General features: G+C 36.2%; 1 protein-coding gene across 3 annotated transcripts in view; it reads right to left on the bottom strand.

The window, feature by feature from the left end:
• Window positions 1-23762, bottom strand: part of ZFR (zinc finger RNA binding protein) — a 43810-nt gene that overhangs the window by 2778 nt on the left and 17270 nt on the right. The window contains exons 4-19 of one of the 3 annotated variants that reach the window (XM_083816716.1): window positions 23517-23661; window positions 22521-22739; window positions 20993-21240; window positions 19805-19996; window positions 17436-17736; window positions 16369-16562; window positions 15743-15862; window positions 14649-14794; window positions 14115-14277; window positions 12243-12448; window positions 11846-11996; window positions 10258-10399; window positions 5206-5303; window positions 4288-4383; window positions 407-518; window positions 204-301 (exon numbers count right to left, since the gene is read on the bottom strand). In XM_083816716.1, the coding sequence (XP_083672842.1) occupies window positions 204-301; window positions 407-518; window positions 4288-4383; window positions 5206-5303; window positions 10258-10399; window positions 11846-11996; window positions 12243-12448; window positions 14115-14277; window positions 14649-14794; window positions 15743-15862; window positions 16369-16562; window positions 17436-17736; window positions 19805-19996; window positions 20993-21240; window positions 22521-22739; window positions 23517-23661 (2631 nt within the window). Of the gene's footprint in view, window positions 1-203; window positions 302-406; window positions 519-4287; window positions 4384-5205; window positions 5304-10257; window positions 10400-11845; window positions 11997-12242; window positions 12449-14114; window positions 14278-14648; window positions 14795-15742; window positions 15863-16368; window positions 16563-17435; window positions 17737-19804; window positions 19997-20992; window positions 21241-22520; window positions 22740-23516; window positions 23662-23762 lie in introns of those variants that run through there. The other 2 variants (XM_083816717.1, XR_014576534.1) reach the window with 2 other exon arrangements.

Below are 23762 nucleotides of genomic sequence, written 5' to 3'. Positions count from 1 at the left end.
CTTGTCACATTTATTTTAGTGCAAAACACAATACTGCTCCGCATCCTCTCCAGTGACATTTTCATTGCCTAGCTTCAGGATCATCATCTAAAACACTGGACTATGTTCTTATAAGAAAGGAAAATTCATGTACACATAGCCTCATTCAAAAACAAACAACAAATGCCTTCAATTTTGGTAATGTTACACATACTTTCCCTTACCTGTGCACTTGAAGTAATATCTTCTCTTTGCTGATCTGTCATTACAGCAAGTGTATCAAAAGGGTCTTTTTCACAAGGGTCCAGAAGGCCAGGACCACCTAGAATGGTTAGGCTCATTAGTAGCACATCTCTACCTTATTTTGACCAAGACTACGTATTTTATATTACTTCAGTATTAAGTACATTGATCAAATTCAACTTGCCTTTAAGGATGATTCCTGAAGATATACACTCAAAAACTCTTCTAAGTGCATCCCCAGGACTCTGTGGTCCGGTAGCACTGCTGATTGCTTTTTCTACAAGCAACTCCATAGCCTGTAACAATAAGAAAACCAGCTAATGAAGACTGATTGAAACAGAAAAAAAGCTGCTACTCTTGTTCTATACAGAACTTTTCATAGAATGGCTTGGGTTGGAAGGATCATTTACATGCTACCACCCTGCCATGGGTAGGAATGCCACCCACTAGATCAGGTTGCTCAGGGCCTCATCTAACCTGGTCTTGAACACTTCCAGGGATGGGCCATCCACAGCCTCTCTGGACAACCTGTTCCAGTGCTTCACCTCCCTCTGAGTGGAGAATTTCCTCCTGACCTCTAATCTAAATCTCCCCTCTTTTAGTTTAAAACCATTCCCTTTGTCCTGTCATTATGGGACTGAGCAAAAAGTTGCTATCTTTTTTGTAAGTCCCTTTTAAGTACTGAAAAGCTGCAATAAGGTCACCCTGGAGCCTTCTCTTCTTTAGGTTGAACACCCCCAGCTCTCTCAGCCTTTCTTCACTGGAGAGGTACTCCAGCCCTCTTCTGAGCATCTTTGTGGCCCTCCTCTGGACCCGCTCTAACAGCCCCACATCCTTCTTGTGCTGGGGGCCCCAGCCCTGGACGCAGCACTCCAGGTGGGGCCTCACAAGGGCAGAGCAGAGGGGCACCATCCCCTCCCTCCACCTGCTGCCCACCCCTCTGTTGGTGCAGCCCAGGACGCAGTTGGCCTTCTGGGCTGCAGGCACACACTGCTGGCTCGTGTCGAGCTTTCTGTCCACCAGAGCCCCCAAGTCCTTCTCTGCAGGGTTGCTCTCAGTGGGTTCTTCTGCCAGCCTGTGCTCATGTCTGAGATTGCCCTGACCCAGGTGCAGCACCCTGCACTTGGACTTGTTGAGCCTTATTAGGTTCACTCAACAACTTTTGATGTAGAAATTTTGAAGAACATTACACATCACAGAACAATTTCAGTTAAAATAGAAAAAAAAAATGCATATTTTATAAAGGTGAATAAAAGAAAGCTGGTGCAAGATTAACATTGCGTACCAATGTGGACATGCCTCTTCTCATAATAGATTGCCCAAAAGTCTTTCAGAAATTTATACAGTAGTAACGTACATATGCATGTAGCCAATTTGTCCAACAATTTTTTGAGAACGCTTGAAAAATGATGGATTATATAAAGCTGGCAGCCAGATGAATAAGCAGCACACAATGTATCTAATGAGAGTAACAGAATATGACAAAAATTTATTTTTTTTCCTATAAGAACACAGAAACTCAAATCATTAAAAAAAATAATGGTCTTTTTAATGGTCTTTTAAAGTTTAATGATCTTTTTAAGTTTAATCTAAATTGCTACTAATTCCTCAGTTTAACAAAACTGAAGTTCACAGAAATTTTTTTTCTGGATATAGGTTAACACTAACTCAAATGTTAAACAAGTTTAAAAAAATCTTATTGATCAACAGATTTTCAAAAATTTATACATCAAAAATTGTTTAAATGATTGTTTTAAAAGGTGTATTTTAAATACTCTTTTTTTTCCCTCTGTGACCATTTCCATTGTTTCTTTTTATTACAGGCTTTTTTTTCAGAAAACTGTTAAAAAGATTTGCAATAGTAAGGAATAGCTTTCCTTAGCTTTTCCAGCACTGAACAGATGTTTCAGTACCACTTCATTTGCAAGTCTCATTTTCAAACAATGTCTTTTTTTTCCCTTCCTCTGAGTTTACGCTGTTTCAAACATTGCCTTTTATTTTCACTTTCTAAGGGTAAATGCATATTCTGATGCATGCAACTAATTATAGTCAGTGTTGATTACAATTCTTCATTAAGGGTGCTTGTTCCTTTCCATTTTAGCTCCATTTAACTGATAAATTTCAATTCCTGAGCGAGGCATTTCCATAGTTCTGCTATATCACTCAGGACCGAGCTTTGGAGTTCTATCAACAGTAACTTAGCTGTTTTCAGGTATGAAGCAAAACACATCAGTAAATTAAAAACAAACAAACAAACAAAAAACGTTTTTGCATTTATTCATTGTTTTGCAACCAAAAAGCTCAGGACAATGCCCTAGTGTTCGTATGCATGTGAGGTCCTGGATTTCAAGACTGGAAAATCAACCTTGAACAGTCATTCCTTCTAACTTGTAGGAAATTGACAAAATTCTTCCAATTTAGTTTTTATTTTTAGGTAAATAAGGAGGGTGCTACAAATGTCTGTGTTTAAACTTCCTAAAATTTTCTATTATTAGAAACACTTAGGCTCTTTTTGAAAAACTCCTTAACTTGTAACAGGCTTCTAGCACACGTCAGGACAAGTTCTGTATTCAGAAAAATATGTATGTTTCTTCAATCTGTGAAATTCCACCTGTGACCAGCAGAAATTACAGATATTTAAAATCACAATTTTTCATTATGTAACTGCTTTGTCAGTAAGACTTTGCCAATGGGCTAGAGCAATTACTGACTACACAGACTTCAGTGCTGGTCCACATCACTGACATTTTGACAATGCATCCCAGCATTGTCAAAAATCAATTCAGAAAACCAGGGAACGCTCTTGTAGAGAATTAAGATGCAGCTAGGCTTCACACACACACACATCTCTTCCTTTTAGATGTGCCTTAGAACAGAAAACGTGACAAAGAAGAAACATTCCTTCTTCTTCGCCTTCATGCGTGTTGCAACAGCTGTAAGGGTGCTTTTCTGCAGGCACACAGGATTTATTCTTTGGCAACTCAGCATCACAGTGATAATTAGGAGGACAGTTACATAATTTTCTAGCTTTTTTATGCTGTATTTATACAGTGTATCTTTCAGACACATAGCATAGAAACTGGCTGGATATCTATATATTGTTACTCACACTTAAAAAACGTATGTAACTTTTTCTACATTTTCTCAGAAACAATCAACACTATCAGAATTTAATAGAATTGTCTGCAAGTCTAACATATTTCTCATTCAAAGAATGCCAACCACTGAAACTGTCTTGTCGATGTTAGTGCTCTTCTTGTGAAAACTGAAAAGTTAATATTGGGAAGCAGTATAATGCAACATGATTTGGTTTGTGAAACAAAACAGTCAGTTTACCTACATACATTTCAGAAATTTTCTTTCAGACTAATTTTGGCTGGTCCACAGACTGGAAAACAAATTACACTCCTGTAGAGCATCTTTTAAAATAATCAATGCAAAAGCAATGCTACAAGAATGCTCAGCTGCAGGAATTATCAGAAGTAAATGGTTTCAACCTAGAGATCTTTTTCTAAGTGACAATGATTAACAATGCTAATTTTGACACATTCACTGACTAGTACTGTGGTATTTCATCTTGGAGAAGGGTCACATTAACAATCACAGGAATTACTGTGATTTGTTCTTTAAAGTGACCTTTCTGTTATCACAGAGGTACCTGGGCATAGCTGACATCACTTTAAATCAGTTTCAGTAAAACCCAAGGAATTTCTAACCACCACTGGGTGGTAAAACAAAACAAAACAGAACAAAACAAACAAAAAGACTTCTTTATATACAGTTAAAATAAACAAACAACACGTAAAATCTAGAAAAATGATGCTAAGCACAAAGAATTCCAAAGAACAAGAAAATTCCTTTGGAAAAATTCCAGCTCCAAATGACTAAACTTCAGAAAATTAAGTTTTTAGAGGCACTCTTTATATTCCCTGTAAATACAAGCACAAAAACCATACTACTTCTTGAAGAGGTCTACACTTAACTGCAGTTAACACTTTCCAGTGCCCTACTTGTAGCACCATGTGCATTGAAAAGACTCATTCAGGAAGAGTAATTATTACTCACCCAGCTTGGAAAATCAGACCAAGTTGGAACACGCTGACAGAGGTCACGAAGAATACGTATGATAATCACACAGGACTGCAGACCATTAGCTCTAGCCTTGAGAGCAATACAAAATCAAATTAATCAATCCCAGAACCTACAGCAAATAGGCCTTGTTGAAAGACTAAAACACCACTGTTCAATGGAAGCTCAGATACAAGACTGAAACAAATCATTCTACAAGTTTATTCCATGAGCTGCCATTTACAGCAGTATTTTATACAGGGTTAGTAATTTAAGCTTGTAAAAGTCAAAGTGCACAGGTTATACAAGAATAACATTTCTTGATCCCCTGTACACTTTGACCTATGTTCACTTGTAACAATAAATACAGTATCTTTCTAAATTAGAAATAAAAAGGATAAAGTAAAGGTCTAAGAAGTACGTATAGAGACTGAAAGGTCAAGGGAATCTGTTTGGTTTCTTTATCGTGCCTTTGCCAGAATGCAAAGTCACTAAACCAAACAGTTGCTTCTCACCTTTCATTCCCTACACTTAATGCACTTAAAGAAATAGGAAAAAAAAAGTCTTAAATCTAAACACAAAGCTTTAAACACATATTCCATTATTTAAAGCGAAGTTACTCTGCAGCCTTATGGAATATATAACAAATATACAACATATGATCACCCCAAGCGAGTCAAACTTTCAACATCGCCTTCTCAATGACCAGAAAAAAAAATCATGTCAAATGAGCAATAACTGCATAAAGCAGTTCCTCCATACTCAACTTTCTACATTTAAATTTAGGGACCAGAAAAATAGTAAGTATTATTAGCATGAACAACGCTGAGTGTTTTCACACAATTAAACATTTATATCGCAACTGAACTAATCTCTCATAAGGCTACAAGAAGAAAGTAAAATGATGTTCCGAACCTGGAACCACTTAGCGTGGCGTAGAGCAGCCAGAGCGTCAAGGCATTTTTGCCTGTCCAAGACGTCCGGTGGGTCTTTCACCATACCCGAGGTTACATCTAAAATGGATTGAATTGGCAAAATGCAGTGAGGAATGGGTGTTTGACCAGGTGAGCAAGACACTTCCTTAAAGTAGCTTCAATGTCACACATGCCATTTGAAGTTTAAACCCTTGAAAAACAAGTGTAAATATTCCATAAAAGGTATTCAATTAGGATTAGGGCACCAACCCAGCATGAAGATCAAGAGCATAATAAACTTCATTTAGCTCTCAGGTTATTTTCAAACGCATTGCAGATTACGCAATGCTTAGCACTTCTTTATTTAAGCTACCACTGGAAAAATACATATCCCCTAAAATTAAATACTGAAGGAAGGATGGTTGGACACAGTGCACCAGCACAGAGAACACACAAGACAGAAGGAACACAAAAATCCACTTTAACCAAGTAGTAACATTTAATCTCAGTTTCTTGTATGTTTTAACTGTCATCTGTTATTTGGGATCTAGTCCTCAAAAGAACTATAACACATCTCAAAAGCACTAGATGTTTAGTAGTGATGTTATTTTTATTATACCTTAACCTTGGTATGAAATGATTTTTGCTTTAAAAGCTAATTAAAGGAATCTGAAATGCTCTTCAATATTACAGAGTTCCACTACCTTCTAGTACCTAACCTCTCTTACTCATTTAAATTCCTCCACCCATAATACATGTGCTCCAATATAACTTCGGATGTAAAGAAAGATCTGAAAGGGGACTGCTTTAATTAAGATTCAGCAGGAAATAAGAAAAGTAAGGAATAGTTTAAAAAACAAAGGCAGAACGTCTGAAAGAAAACGTAGATGATCTTGTATATTAAATATTTAGAAAAGGGTTTAATTAAGTTACCAAGCTGACTGCTTTGTTACCTAAATAGAGTAGACCATAAGGCCATTTTAGAATTGGTTTAATCAACAACAGGAACCACACTGACCAATCTGAAATGGTATATTCAGGTTACTTAAAATTATAAGCATATGATGCACTTAATTTTTTTATTTTATTATTTATGAAAATGGTTATTGTGACTAGTAACAACAACAAAAAATGTTAGCATGACTGGTAATATACTGGATAAGAAGAAACAAAAAGCCCTCTCTCAATGGCACTCATTTCACAGGAACCGACTGTGTGAAACTATATGGTTTACTGCAGCAAGATATAACTTTAGGTAAGTCAGAGAATTGAATTAAAAAAACAGAAAGAGAGAGACTTATGAAACAGGCCAACATAGAGAAAATTCTAGGGATGCTGCAGAGACAGCTCTGAAGCTGCCACAAACAAATATATAACAAACAGCAGGATTCTTTACTACACAGAGCAAAAAAGCTGTAAATGAGCATGGTGCTACAACTTTCCAATATTATAACTGAATTTAATCTAAAGTACTACATTCTGATTTAGGCATTTTTGGATGTTATTCTTATTGCTCTGCACAGGGTTAAAAAGAGAAGGATTTTAAAATAAGAACCAAGTTGAGAAAAACAAGGTTATCTTCTCTCACAGATACTCAACTTATGGACCATATGTTAAAGTGGAAATAAGAAACTAACAAAGCATTTACAGAGCAAATGAAGACAATTAAAGTGTGTCATTTAAAACAAAATCAAAAAAGTCCAAACAAAAAAAAAGGAACAAAACAAAAAGAAACCAACCCAAACCTACACAAGAAAGGTTTCAGGTAAGATAACAGATGAAATAGGTACAACTTAGATATTAGAGACAAGGGGTACACCCAGAGAAAACCCACAGCAGGAAAAAAGAGGCAAAGTAAAGTTGAGAATTTTAAAACAAAATATGGGTTTGTTTGTTCTAGCAGCCTAGAGAGTCAATTATTTACATTCTTATAAAACTAATATGCAAATAGGTAACACTGCAAATTTCTAGCACAATAATTCACTACGTAATTTGAAACTCTGATTACTTGAATTCCAGCTCTCTAAAACTTCAATTTGGAAAATAATTTTATCAAAAACTATTACATTGTAAGCACACAGAAGTGCACTTAGTGCTGCAAATGTCAATCTACAGTGTTCCTCTAATAATAGAAATCATACGAATACCCTTGAAACTTAAAAAGACTGCGAAAGCCAGAAGTTGCCAAGGCACTTATTGAACTGAGAATATGTTGACTTAAAAAAATTAAGGGAACTCTTGTAATATTTAATCTGTGGATTTTTGCATCTGTTTCACATTTTAGGATTAACCCCTTAAAGACTATTTAACTAAATTCAGACTCCTAACCTACCACCCTGTTAAGCTAACACACAAAACTGAATTAATTTACAAAACACAAGCATGAATTCTCACCCTACATATTTATTACTAGCCTAAATATAAGGGGTTAATCTTCAGTTAGACATGCCGTGTCCACACTACTTCTTCATTAAAAGTTAACAGGTAGATCAATTTTGTTAAGTTTTGTTACGTGAAATATATATTACCCAGTCAACTATTTCAAAACTAGTGTGAACACTGCTTAACTCTAAGAGAGAGACAAAGACGAAAAAGAAAAAAAAAAAAAGCCAAACACAAAGTAACAGGAGATGCTAGGACTATGCATCCAAACCCCCTCCTTTATAATCTATGGCAGGTGTGACACTGAGCTTTAGAAAACCTTGGTCAAAAATCCTTCCGATGTCTTGGCAGCAACCCCTGACAGGAATCAAGTCCCTCTGCTAGAAGGCTTTGGACCGGGGCTGTTAGCTAAGGATGGAAAAAAACACACGCGCACACACATATGCGTTTATAAATATGTACACTTTGTTTGCTGAAGGAGAGATTCCACAGCAGGGGTTAGAGCACTTTGAATATATCAGATTTGGGAAACTGTCAAACGCACAACACTGTAAAGAACAGTAGCTATGCGGTTAACAATTTTATTTCACACTGTATTTTTTTTTTTGCCTTTTTATCATGTAATGGGATTATTACACGTCAAACACGATTCTACTCCACGTGCAAGTCTCAGTCTCATCTTTATTCAAACTGGTTCTTCCGGTAAAGCCTTCCTTATCACCTGCACTAGCTCCCCAAGCGAGCTAAAAAAAAATGAAAACTTTAAACCATTGTAAGACACAGAGCATGAGAAGCTGCAGTAAGAAAAAAAAACACAAACACATACTGTTAACTCTGCAGCAAATAACCAGCAGTCTTCATAATAAGGCCTTCTTTGCTGCAATAATTTGCAATTCAGTCTTCTATTTTCTCTCGTTTCAAGAGTGAACTTTACTGCACATCCATTTTATACTGCTCAGTGTCTTGAAGAGAAAACTAACTTGATTTGGCTTGCCTAGAGGCAGTACTGCATTCAGCAGTGAATAAACTCACAATGATCATTTTAACTCAAGTGTGGGTCAGACAAAAATACAGGTTTGTTTCCTTTAGGAGACATAAATTAAGGGACTGATTGTAGGCATTTGAAATTTATTTTTAGTCCGCATCATAAAATTTTAGGCCTGAAAAAATTCAATTGAAATTGAGTATTGTGGCAGGAATCAATATTGCACTTTTGCACAGTACACTAAGAAATTAACATAGTGTTCAAGGTTAACTTCTTTTAATGATTAATCTAATTTAATAATCAAATCTTTTAAGTGAAAGTATTCTTTAGGGACTTAAGCAATACGCAAAGTCTGATTCAGCACAGACAAACCAAAAGTCATGTGACACTTAAGATTGCCAAAAACCAAGTAGTATTGGTTGGGTGTGACAGTACATGTACAAAGCGTTTATAGCTAGGTATGATACGTGCAGCTTAAAAATCATGTACAAAGCACTCAAAGACTCTTCAGAAGTCATCCAAACTACAGAATGCATCTTGATTTTGTTCTGATTACATAGGATGACTTTGTTAACCCAGTTTGTTTATGATGCACTAGTCACAGCTACGGAACATTTACTAATACAGTATAAAACCTCAAGTATTTTAGAGGACATGTAATGATGAGATGAAATAAAAAAACTGTGGCTTATATAAATATGTATATACACAAGCACATGTATACATAAACAAACACAATTTTTCAACCTGCGTGAGAAGCGTTAAGATAACCTCAGATTTCCTATTTGTAGGTTCATTGTCAATCACCAGAACCCTGTTTGCCATGTCTTTCAACTACGAAAATACAGGATTAAAAGGAAACAAAAGTTAATTTTATCTGACCCGTAAACAAAAAGAACCAATGTACTGCAGACATTAATCATGCTTGTTGGCTTAAAAGCTTTTGGAGCTTTGAAAGTGTTATAGAACAGACCCTAAAGCAACACTGCTGGCACCAGAGAAACTGGACTTCACAAATGTAAATTGATTTATAAGCTCCACCTTCTGCTTCAGCTCAATGACAAAGCCATTTCTTACTGTACTTGTCTGGGTTTGCCAGTTGGATAGAAGACTGATTGTAATACCAGGAGCCTAAATGTACTCAAAAAGCACTCCAGACCAAGAAGCAACCTCAGAGAGCTGGAAAAAATCGCACTGTCTTTTGAAGTTAGAAGCACCATTACCAACACAAGGGTATTTTAAGTGGTACTGCTAATTGGAAGTGTAAGTGATGGTAATACTGATCCAGTTTAAAACCAAGACCATATGATTTGATATTCTAAAAGGATATAATCTTTATCTTAGGGCAAGACTGCTCTACAAAGCCAGTTTATAGCCACATGCTGTAAAATACTTAGTTTTCCAAGTAATTTTGGAAGAGGGGAAAAAATACTTAGGTTTGTACCTTTTCCAGAAAGCTGAGGTTGGACATAAAGTTACAATTTCAAAAAATTAAATAAATGCATCATATAAGCATTTATTTTAACCAACTGTTGTCTACCAAGACTGGTTGTTGAAAAACAAGGTTTCAATCAGTATTAGTTGTGCCAGCATGTTACCTTCCAGGACCTTAACGCCATCTTAAGCAGAATAGATAAACATATAAAATACGTAAGAAAGAAGTAACATCGTTAACAACTTCCCAACCTCCATCCCTCATGTTCTCCTCCCGAATGACTGGAGATGTCAGCGTGATAGTAACTTGCATTTTGGGTTCCACACATGAATTTAAAATTATTGCTGCTTCTGGGACTGCACACTTGATATCATATTTCTCAGGACTTATTACCTAAATATTGGGAAACAGAGATTTCTATCAGCACCAATAAAAGTATGGAGAAGAAAATGGACTTCAACATAGTCTTTTTTAACAGAAAGACAGAAATGCAGTATTAATTATATGAAGCAGATACCTCTGTATTCAAAGAAGTTAGAGTAGATGCAATTAAATATATCTCTCTCTATATATAAACATATAGATGCACATAGGTCTGTGGACTTACACACTGCTATCAGATCATTACTGAAAATACATAGCAGTCACCAGGCATGCAAAAGAAAGAGGCAAAACTACCCATAAAGGAAATTCATATGCAAAGTAAATTACGCAACATGAATTTTGACAGCATTTAAAATAAAGAAAAGACTTGGTGCCACTTGAAATGTCAATTGGGTATGATTCCTGTTCGAACGTATGAGTCTTTAAAAAGCACAAAGCCTCAGTGGTTCTCCTCCTTCCAGCTCTTACTTAGAGGTTGTGTACTGCTAGGCACTTTCTATAGTTGGCTGTCACAACATCTTCAAACGAGAACAAAGATTAAGACAAACACCAGGGCAAAATTTAAGAATTACAAGGTGATTACTCTGCACTGCATCTTGCTAATGACATAATAGTTCTAAATAACTCAAGAAGAAGCTGTTGGCACCTCCGTCATTTCCTTTTACAAACTAGAAGTCAGTTCTCTACAAAGACAGACCAAGACTTGCAATTTTCAGCTTTTCTTGCTGTGTTACTTTGAGCAGGACCTAAGACTATTTCCTAATTAATCTGATCCTGCTAATGATTCTACCATGCCACTGATTCTGCTGAGCAATTTACCAGACTGTACTTAAACACTGATGCCACAAGCAACCTTTCTATAATGATGGTGGGCAGACTTTATTTCAGTAAGGAGCAATGCAGTTAAAGACTTAATATTCATTTCTTATAGCAATATAGCAAATAGTTTATATGAGTTCCACTGAACGGTCTAAGACTGCCTTTTTATTTTTTGGTAACTCTTAAGAATGGTACTGCATTAAGAAGCTACAAGACTTAATTTGTCAATTTAACTGTGAACTACGAAGCATACATACTGGAAACAGACTGGCATTAATGGAGAACTTTGACCCTCAAGCAGTAAGCTTTCTTTAACACTGCACAAACTACCTCTGTCACCGGTGGTAAGTGAACAACAGAAAGTCATCTTCTGTTCATTTTTACTTTCCAGTTAAGTGAAGTCTATTAAATGATGATTAATACTACACCACTAGAATAAACACCTAGACACTTGCAAACACAATGTACAGAAAGCAAAACATGCAGTGTGGTCACTGAATTCAGATGGAAACAGAAAAACAAAAGAAATTCAATTTGAGCTATGGAATGCAGCAGTCAGCCCTGCAGACATGACTTGGACACTTTTTTAAACAGTAACAAAAAAAAATCAGATGAAAGAATCTAAACTGTACTTACTGCAAGTTGTTTGGGAAGACTTTCAGCAATACGACTGAGTAACGTCTTTGAAGGCTTCTCAGCACATAACAAAACAAGATTGACATTTCTGTCGCCACGGAGCAGCAAACCTTTAGCCAAAACGCCTACCCGTAAAACTCCTTTCAGAGCTCTGTGAAGTAAATTATAGCCAGAAGTTGCATTTAAAATAGTATTAAAATTTTAAAGCTAGTTTTGCAGATAGAAAATTAAATGAAGTAGGAATATTCCACATGCTCTTGAGGAACACAGTCCTCATCAAAATTCGCAGTATAAAAACAGGAAGAGAACAGGACCCCTGGAAGCACTGAAAACAGTACAAGGAAAAACATAAGATGATTTTAGAAACAAAAGATGAATTTCTCAAAAAAAAAAATACCTGTCTTTACTGCTGTCTTTTTTATCATCTCCCTCTTTGCTCTTGTTTTTTTCATGGTCAGTCATATTGTCAGAAACAAGTTTCAAAGCACGCTCAGTAATAGAAACAATTTTTTGGACTGCCTGAAGTTCCTCCTCTGTTGGATATATTGCCGCGTGTTTGGTCATCACGTAGCGGTCATCAGAGGAGTCAGGGCGGCGTAGAGGCTAAACAGAGAAAAAAAATGTATTTCTGAAATGTGGGAACATTTCAAAGTTCACAGAATATTCAAACCTCAAATGACTGAAATGTAACAAAACATGAAATGAGATGTCCTTAACAACTTATATTGCTCACAAACAATCGTGTTTGAGGAAAGATAAACTGTATCGAAATAAAACCAATTATGAAATCTCTAGATCCAAAGTACTCCTCTCCCCCAAAATAAGTATCTATTGTCTTTTTATTAAACGGGAAATACTTGCATACTTATTCACTGCTGCAAAATTACCTATCTATAGTTGCTGTTATAGAAAGAAGAATTCAAATAGCAAGAGGCCTGAGCAGGTCTCTAGTCCAACTTCCTGTGCAAACCACGGTCAGCTATAAGATCAGATCACATTGTTCAGGGATTTATCCAGTCATGCCTTGAAAAACACCAAAGATGGAGCCTGCACAACATCTCTGTGAAAAAGTTACTTCCTGTATTCAGTCCGAACCTCTCTTGCCAGCTTAAGTTGGCTCTATCTTGCTCTCTCACGACTGCGAAGAGCCCGGCTCCATTCTTTCCAAGGCATAGGCATTAGAAGGCTCTTAGGACCTACTGAAGCTCTCTCTTCTCCAGGCTGAAAATGGCAAGATCCCTCCACACAGCACATATGTTGCAGTCCCCAGTCATTCTGGTGACCCCACACTGAACCTGCTATGATTTATCAATGTCTTTCTTGTACTAGCAAGCCCTAAACTGAATGCAGTATTGCAGTTTGTGTCTAATGAAAGCTGATTGCTTCTTATAATCTATTTATTATGCTCCTGTTAATACAGATCAGGATGCTGTTGGTGTTCCTTGCTGGCAGGGCACGTTACTGGCTCACGTTCAACTTACTGTCTGCCAAGATCCCCAGGTTCCCTTCAGTAGCTCTGCTACCCAGCCTGTCACTCCCCAGCCTGCACCAGTGCAATGGGTTACTCCTACCCAAGTGCAGCACTAGCTATTTGTTCTTGCAGAATTGCATAAATTTCTAGCCAGCCTATTCCTCCAGCTCGCTTAAGTCCATCTGGATGGAAATCCTGTCCTCAAAGGTACAGGTTCTTCTCCCCACCCTGAGCCAATTAAGTTTCACATCAGCAGCACACCTGATGAGGATGCACTAACTCCATCACCCTTCAGATGATTGATAAGGTACTAAACAAGACAAATTCCAGGATAAACCCATGTGGTACTCCACTTGTTACCAACCTCAAAGGAGAGTAGGACCCACCACTAACAATTATCCTCTGGGACTGATGATCCAACCACTTTTTACCCATATATTTGTCCACAATTATAGAATCATAGAATGGTTTGGGTTGGAAGGGACCTTTAAAGATCAAGAAAACAATGTTGTATAATGCAAGTAAATAAAAGTAATACACAAATCCGGAAAGACTTGTATTTCAGAAGCATCAGTATTTGTCTTCAAGGCATTTAATATTGTCATATTAAGTGGACTTATTTTGGAAGAAAGGTTTCACAAGGTTTACACACTTTCATTAGCATGTAATTTTTTCTTCACCTTTCCAAATCCTTTATTAAGAAACAATGGAGAAAACTCAGCACTGAATAATTTATAGGTCTTAACTGTGCCTCCTGGTTAAGTAAGATTTAATTTTTTCCCCTCAAGTTAAACTCACAGCTGGTCCTTGGGGCTGAGGAGGCATTCCTGGCCTAACTCCCAGCAGGCCTAGAGGTCCTGGAGGACCATGAGGATATCCTCCATCCGGTATTCTGCGACGGTCATCCCAGTGATGCTGCTCTTCCTCCATTCTCCTCCAGTACATGTCCTCTTCGTATCGCCTGAAGGGCATCAAACAAAGAATTCTCTTTACATAGCTGTTAGTACTTCCAAACTTTCTAAAAGAGTTCTTGGATGTACTCACTAACTCATTTCTAGTAATTGTGCAAATACCAGAGAATTCCAGAGGCTAAATAAAAATGAATGGCTTTTTGAAAGTGAGTTTGTTTATAGCAAAGTAATTCTAGTAAGTCCACATTCCTCAGAGGGCTCCAACACTAGCAAATGAAAACCCCAGTGAGTTAATGACAATTTAATTTAAAACAAGACAGTACAGAGTTCTCACACCATTTATAAGAATTAACTACAAAAGCAGAGTTAGTTTTAATCTGACTGCAGCTTTGTCTCATTTACTGATAAAACAATGCATTACCTCATTTCCATCCTCCAGCGTTCTTCCTCTTCTCGCCTTCTCCAGTATTCTTCTTTCTGCATCTGTTTCCTCATCTTTTCTTCTTGAATTTTTCTTGCTCGAATACTGGGTTTTACTTCTACTTGTAAATCTGGATTTACTTTTTTCTAGTTCAGAAAAAAAAAATGAATGAAATGTTGGTTTTCCTCTTGTCATCTCAAAATTACAGACTTCTTTTCTGGAACGTTTAACAGGGGAGTAAAATGCAGTTTTAGAACTACAGTGAATGAGTAGTTGAAGAAAAGTAGCTGTCCAGTATTTTAAAGAAATAACGTATTACAAATAGCACAAATCCCCTCTTTACCTACATCAGGAACAAAGTAATTTAAGATTAAGATGTTACATGAAACAAAGTAATTTGCTGTTCATTCTGTAGCTGGGTGACTATTCTGTAGCCTGAAAAAATATTTCCTCACAACTACTGTGTGCTTCCTGATACCCTGTTCCTGAAAGGTACCTCATACAGATGTATAGCCATGAGTTACTGAATACATTTTTCCAGCAATTCTCTTCTTTCATCCCTTTCGTGATTACACAAGCTAGTTACATCATCTGAGACCACAGTAGAGTCTTCTTACATTGTTTCATAATAATCAAAATGCACACCATATGTCAATACAGGTGGCTCTCCATTCAGGGCTGGAAAAAGAGCTCCAATGCTCGTATATCAAATGTCTTCACAAAAGGTTTATGTGGTCTATCCTGCCAAAATATTAAGCACTGTTCTTTTACACTGTTTGAAATTAATGGTAAACAACACGAAAGAACCTACTGTTGCTTGCATATGCTGCACCATATTTTAACGTTGCAAAACTTCCCAAAAGCAACATTCAAAATGTTTAAAAAACAAAATCAAAATGCAGTTTCACAGTCTGCATTACTACTTTGAAGACTATACTCTGAAGAAAATCAACTAGAAGGTGAATGCATTTCTCTACCTTCTTTAATGTGCTGTTCACTCAGAGTATTTAGCTATTCTTTAAACGTAAGATTGTGCAATTAGTCAGCTGTCATCTAATGGATTTTCAGATAGAAGCATAAACATTTTTACTAACCTTATACTGAAGTCTGTGCCGCCTCCCTTTTAAGTGCATCTCCTTGGCATTAGGGTCATTAAAACTGCATTCACAAAGTTTACAGTGAAAGCGGATCACCTTTCCTTCATCATTTCTTACCTGAAAAATAAAGTTTAACAGTTGTTTTTGTGGGTTTTGTTGTTGCTGTTTTTGTTTCTTGTTTTAAACCCAAAACTGATGTAGAAATGAATTTAATTTAGTGACACTGGATACTGTCTACTCAACACATGGTAAATTAAAGTTCACACAATAACTGAAAGAAGGCAAACTAGAACTTTCACTTCTGCCTGAGACACCATTGTGCTCTGTAACGAACTGAGTTCTTCCATTCCAAAGAGGACACAGCTTTAAACTTTAACCTGAACATACTGAGTTGAAATTCATAATTGCAAACCTGCAAATAATGAAAAATTTACATCAGATTCTGGTCCTAGTAACTTCATCCACATCTCATACCACCAACATGAAGAGTACCCCACTCTACTCAAAACATACACAATACAAAAATGTGAACATTTGCACAAGCCTTTGCAGGTTCGATGCCTTGTTTCACAATGAACAAATTTTCACTGAAATAGTTAAAATAAACATTTTTGTATCAATACCTCCTCCACATAGTCATGGCCCACTGGCTGGACATCACTTTGCAAGGCAGCAAGAGTTGTAGGAGTCACAGGTTCAGTTGCTGTGTCTGGTTTTACTTCTTGTGTTTGTACTGTGGCAACAGGAGCAGTTTTAACACTTTCTGCTGATTTCATTTCTTCCAGTTTACTTCCTGTTGTCTGAAGCTTATTACCACCTACAAACCAAAACATTAAAATTTTTAACTTCCACAAAATGAGAATGTGATTACACATGATGTACAAGTATCAATGTTCTGGCCAAAGCTTTATCAGTCTTTTAAAACAAGGTAAAACTTAAACATATTAAAAATATAATTAAACATTTTTTTAATAAATAAGTTTGAAAACATTCAGGTTTGTTTTAAACACTTAATATTAGTTTTAGCACAAAAACCTACTGCTTTACATAATTTTCATCATTCACTTTCATGAATTTTCAAAATAGATGAGACTGAAAAGGACAAAGACATTGTAATAATCTCTTTTCATCATCAATTTTTTTTGTAAATGGATCCAAAAACGTATTTTAAAACCGTATAATTTGTGTATTAGCAAAGGTACTGTGCTCTCAATATTGCAACTGCATAGGTTTTTTCCCTCAAGAGGAGGATAGCTTACTTCAGAACAGTTGCTTCCCATCTCTGTATGTCTATGGTGCTCATTTCAAAAGCTTCCATGTTACACTTCCACTGTTACAAGAATGTTTCAGTTGTCCAGTTATCAACTGCCTGCCTGCCTTAGCTGCCCAGACTGTAAACTGAAATTAGGAATAACTGGACTATAAACTGCAATACTCCATCAGCTACTATGTAAGAAACCAAAACACTCTTATGAAAGAGGAAGAAGCCTCCAGGAAAGGTCAGGTGGAGACAACAGGACAGAAAACACCATAAATTGTGAAGCCAAACTTTTATACGCATTTTTATCTTCACCCATCATTTATTACTCATGCATAGTTAACTAAATACATTTGTATTTGCTACACATTTGTATTTGCTTTTCTTTTAGAAAAATTATGGAATAGGTTAGGTTTCAAAATAAAGACTGACTTCTGTACTTGCCAACAAAGTTTATTTTCGGTGTAGATATTTTCTTTACAGCTATATTAGCAGCAGTTGAAGATGTTTTGTTGTTGGACGCCGCGTTAAGTGGTGTGTTTGTCGTGGGAGTAAGAATTTTCACTGCAGAGGATGCAACAGAGGAGTTCACAGTACTGCTGCTAGTTGCTATATTTGAAGCAGATGCAGCTGGTTTGGAAGCAGATGTGGATGTTGAAGAAGTTGCCTGGGTAACCACATTTGGTTCAGTTGAAGGAATGGGTTTGCCAAGTTTTGTGTGCAATTTTACTACCTATAAGAATAAAGAGAAATTCATATAATCTCCCTGGGACAACTAGAAAAAATTAACTTGTTATAGGTCATAGAAACAGTAGTATGATGCCAAAAAAAGAGTGATCTTGGGAAAAAAAAAAAAGATGAAAGTGTAGAAGTTTTTGTCATCTGTAACAAGGAAATAATTAACTGTCATCTCAGATTGCTTATTTCCATCACAAATTCAGCATTTACTCCAAAAGCTATGTGGATGAGAAAGCCAATAAATTGAAAGGCCAGTAAAACTGAAGGAAGGATTTTGCTTAAACTGTTTCAATGTCACTGTTTTGCTGCCTGGTTGCTTCTTCTTCTCTTCCAAAAGCATAATACATTAAATTACTTTGGTTCCAAATACTCCTTATAAAAGTTATTTAAATCAAATTCAACAATTCTATCTCTTTTGATCACTATCTTTTAAGTATATTCATTTCGAAAGAACAGCCAAATTACATAGTAAAACTGAAGAGATTTCTTAGACAAAGGTTGTTTTTCTCATTAAGCACATCCACAGAGGCAACTAAGGAGGATGTGAGAGGTATTTTAGAGCTCTTTAAAATTCATAGAAATCAAAGAGTCACATGCTTTGTCTTAAATTCTATCTTAGTGTTTAAGGATAGAATATTACTTCTTTTTGGGAATAGCTGACCATCACCTGAAAACGAAATGCAAGCAGTCCATAAAAACCAAACACACGAAATGAAAGCTAAAGATTAGAAAAGATTTGAACGTAGCAGTAAAAAAAATCTGCTAGACACACCGTTAATGCAAACATGTGTAGACAATAATAATACGCATACAACAGTACATGTACACTTCTTAGTTTTTTGTTCCTTTTTTTTTTCTTTTTAAAGTAAATCATATTTTCTCCACTGGAATACAGACTACAAGTTTAAGCAACTCTTCAAAATGACTTTTGCAGTAGAATGTACAGGATTCTTCATAGTGTGTCAAAGTAATATATTCATTTGAGATTTCAGTTTTACACAGATGACAACCTAAATTAGCAGTAGATAGTGACTATCTACACGGAAAAGAAAGCTACATCCACATGTATGAGGGTAACATATACCACACTCCATATACCTATCCAATTACTGGGCATACCACAAAAAAATTAATGGCTCAACGTATTTATGAAAGAAAAAATACTAGTCTAAATTATATTTGTTCTTGCACTAACAAAACTCATATTGAGGAAACTTTTAAATGCATGGTGAGGTTTATTTATTTTAATAGGAATGTTGTTACTGATGCCACTTTGTACAGTGCTCTGAGATAGAAAGGTAAGAGCTGTAAAAGCTGAATTTAATACTGTATTTGTTACTGACATCAAACTTGCCCAAATCATGAAGAAAATCTGTAATATATAAACACACACTACAGTGCTATTCCATTTACTATTGTATGACCAAATTCAAAACACAGGTCACAGGGGTCACAGTGAAGCCTGTAGTCTTCATTCCAGAACGCCTACATAACTGCACCCAGATAGCAGGGAAAGCATGCTTACTGTGAGTATTCCAAACACACTCATTATGAAGTCTACTACTATGGGGCACTGTTCTGTGCTCCCATATAGGAATTTTGTTTGCAAGAAATGCCAAGGTGTGATGCATAACTGTCCTGTCCCTTGGCACTGATTCAGCTTGCAGCGTTTCAAAGCGCACTGTGAACTTCACAGCACCAAACAAATAAGCTGACTACGGAGAAAAGTCTTGGAAAGAGTTAACAAAGACAAGCATGCTACATGTCCTTACTGACTCTTTTCCCTATCTTATTCTACATCTTCATGCCATGAATATGATTACGATATCCATCCTTTCCCTAATACATCCCCCTTGTCATCGATGCAGTGGCAGTATTTTTCCCCCTTTTTCCAAAAAATGCCCTTCTAATGCTGAGCTTAAAGTTACATTCAAATAAAAAGCAGAACTAAACATTTTTAAACAAAACTATTCAAATTATATTTTCTGCTCATTCTCTCCTCTCTAAGATGAGGGGAAAAATATATAGCTGACTTGCGTAATAAGAACAAAGAAAGCTCTTACTTTCTGGTGTTTGGCTCCACGGATGTGGGCAGCGTACGCATCTGCTCCTGTACAAGACACATCGCAAAGCTCACAGCGCAACTGATTCTGAGTTCCACGAGCAGAAGTGCTGCTGTTATTGGTGTTCTGGGAAGCTTTTAATGCCGCTTCTTTCTTTTTGTGTTTCTGGCCTTCTAAGTGTTCTTTGTAAGTCTGTTTAAACAAATAATACACAGTAAACCACCTTTGTACTGCTTGTTCATCTTTCAACTGAATACACATAGAGCATAACATAAAATACATGCTTTGTGTAAGAAATACTTCCTACTCTGAATATTTATTTTATATGACATGCTCTAAAGAATAAGCAGGCCACTTGTAAGGCCAAGAAATTTTCTTCTCCTCCACCAGAATTCCACTGTTAGAAGTAATACAATCTGGGTTTTCCTCCCCTACCTGCTCAATTCCTCAATCAAGTACAATTCAAAAGGTACTATGACTGAAAACTTGAGATGATCACAAAACTGTATCTCAGTTGCAGTTTCCTGCATTGCACTGAATTATTCTCAATTTTGAATCTGCCTCAACCTGCACGACTACACTAATTAAGTGTATCCTGAGAGCAAAACAATTTGATTCAGAAGAAGGTAGCACATAAAGCTGTGGTGAAAATGAAATGCAGAAGTTGAGATTTGCTCCTATAACAGCACTGGCGACCTAAAGAGATACAGGGTGGGAAATAATGATAGATTTACTTAAAGAACTGTTGAGCCAAGCACACGCAGATCTTATGTGAATTGGTCTGTACTTTTTACACACTTTTACCCACTGTGAAACTAAACTGGAATGATGGAATACAATTAAGAACAAATTTTCAGGCTTAACATTGACAAAATTTATATAATTGAGTAATTTTGAAAAACGTATTTTCTAAGAATTTTGCTATGCTAAAAATGCAAATCAAAACCATAGTTTATAATACTTCTGGAGTTCAAAGTATTGTTGATGTTTCTCTGTACAATCTAACAGGATGCATCTTTTTTCTTCTCATAGTAACTCTGTAATAACACGCACTTTCATTTAATTATTCCTTTAATAAAATTGCAGAGTTGTTAAATTTTAAAGACCAAGTATTCTAAAAGGTGTCATTTTTTTAGCTGAAGAAATTACAACAAAAACGTATAGCAGAATATTACATAATACAGGTACCTGTGGTCCAGCACAGCTGATCTTACAAACGTCACAGTAGTGGATCTGGGGTGGTTTGGGAGGTTGTTTTGGTTTCAGTTGCTTATTTTGGAATGGTGCCTTTTTAGTAAAGGTGGTCCCTGTCCAAGCAGCTGTTGCAGCAGCAGCAGCAGCTGCTGCCGCCGCCTGTTTCTGTTGCTGCTGCTGCTGCTGGTAATAGGACGATGCAGCTGAATACACAGCAGCTTCATAGCCAGAATAAGAGGTACCTCAAATATCAAAATAAAATAAATATTACATCACTGTACAGTACATCATGTATCAATTATATAACACAGTAGTTACAAGCATGCTGCATAACAGTGTGTGTGGGGATATAAACAATTTATTGATATCATGTTACACATTCCAAGTTTTTCTTGATGTTTCACAGTACACAAATATACAGCATACCACTTGTATAGGGAATATTTTATTTTTTTTTGACATCCTTGCAGACACACAGTTATGTTGCTGGATATATCAAAGCATCCCTAAAGAATATGTGAAAATTCCTGGTACATCTGGCAAGACTGAGTATGACACAACAAGAATAAAATATTTCTCAAAGGCCAGTTGGAATAAATAGTCTTTTGGAACCAGATTTATTGTTCAAGATCCAAAATTGAAAGGAGGACAAAAATTATGTTAAGGAAGGGAAAAAAAACAAACAGAAAAGATAGAATTGCTAGTGCTATTACATTCTGCTTCAGTGATTTAAATTGTTTTAGTGCAAATATGCTTGTCTGCTAAAACCTCTGCAACACACCCTAGATATGCATTGCTTGATTTCTAGTATAAAAGCTGAATAAATCAAGGAAACTGGGCTTTCATACTTTTGAGCTAGTTTTCCCATGAACTTTCTACATCTACTGGTTCAACTATTTTAATCCTCTGATCAGGTTCTCTTTAAAGGAAGTCTCTTTAAAATCCTTTTTTAAACAGAAAACAAAACAAAAAATTTCAAGGTAGCTATAACACGCCAGCTGATCACTATCTAGCCATAAACCTTAAGTTTCTTTTCACCTTTAACTAGGATTTGGATTTCTAATGTTTAAAGGAAAGTGGTTTTGTTATTTTTTTAGCACCCATTCTCCTCCCATTTTGGACCAATACAACCCCAAATTACAAGATTTATATTGCATTGCTCCTATCTGTTGTTTGATAGCATCATGCTCTCTTCCAATTTCCCTGGGTTTTATTTGTGTGGATGTGTCTCTGCATTTTTTTCTACTCCCCCATCTTTTCTCTCCAAAACTTATAAGTCACAAAACACTGTGCACATACCATTGCTAATACTTTCTATATTTTCACATGTAACAAAATAGGCATATTTAATCATCAAAATTCTTTTAAAGATAAATCATTATACTGGCAAAACATTTTGATATAACTGTCTGATAGTTCTGAGTAGACTATGATGTAATCGAACACAAATGTTGTATTTAAATCCTGTAATCTCCTGTAACAATTGCAAAGATCCCAGCAGCATAATATGCAAAACTCTTACCCGAGTAAGTAACCGCTGTTGTACTGTACGTTGCACTTTGAGTATAGGATGGAACAACAGTAGCTGCAGCTGCTACTGGCTGCACAGTAGAGGATACTGGATATATAGAAAACGTAGTTGTTGCTGGACTTGGGGTTGCAGGTTTTATAGCTGTCACTTGTCGCGTTTGTTGAGCTTGAGTATATTGAGTAGCCCCTTGGCTATATCCTGCTTTTGGAGCTAAAGATAGAAAACAGAAGTATACAAACTTAGATAGGCTTTAGTTGAACGCAATGTAAACCGTATTAAGTAATGCTTAATACCTAATAACATTCTGGGAATTAAATATAACAAGGGGAGGTGTTTTTTTTGGTTGGTTCCTTTATTACTATATTATTACTATTTGTAACAATCATGGTTACGCATTGTGCAGTTGTGTAACACACAACTGTGTAATTATGTCTTAGGTCACATTAGTAAGCTTCAGATTTATTTATTTTTTTAAACTATGCTGCCATGTTCTCAAATAACCTTCTCATTCAGTGGTTTTACTGGAATATACTCAAAGAACATCTAATCCTTCACATTACTTCTCATCAATGTAAAAAAAAATTACGCTTAGTAGCAGTCATGATACCAATAATTAAAGAACCACATACATCATTAAGTAACCACAGAATTACAAATGAAGTCTAACCAAATTATCATACGAACCCACCATTGACTATTTGTACCTAGTTCAGCAAACTTTCTCGACAAATTAGTAAAGCGTTTGCCTAGAAGTATGTTTTGTGTGCATTTAATAACAACCCAAAACTCAAAGATAGTTGCTTACAGCAACGTCCCAATAACATTTAAGTTCTAGATGCAGCATACTCTTCTACATATTGACAAGGATTACGTGAGAGAACTAACCAAAAAAATCTGGGTAATGTGGTATGTTCAAAGACATATTTTTAAGGCATTAATATATTACCCACACTGTATAATGACAGGAGCTGGAAGCAAGCAACCCACCTGTCTGGTAGTATGATTCAGCTACTGAAGGTTGAGGCTGGGCAGCAGCAGCCACAGCTGCAGCAGTTGCTGTTGGCTGTTGATAGTATTGTTTGCTGTCATAAGCTACAGCTGGGGCAGTAGATCGAACATATGAGTAGGAATCCTAAAAATTAAAAAAAAAAAAAGAAAAAGAAAAAACAGTGATTTTCTCCTTAAAATAGGTATCTGGAGTAATAAAGATCATTAGCAGAGTCAAAAATAAAA

The sequence above is a fragment of the Anser anser genome (assembly GCF_964211835.1).
Source record: "Anser anser genome assembly, chromosome: Z".
In the NCBI taxonomy this organism is placed as follows: domain Eukaryota; kingdom Metazoa; phylum Chordata; class Aves; order Anseriformes; family Anatidae; genus Anser; species Anser anser.
Note: the sequence above shows the minus strand (reverse complement) of the source record. Positions and strands in the feature narration are given on the sequence as shown.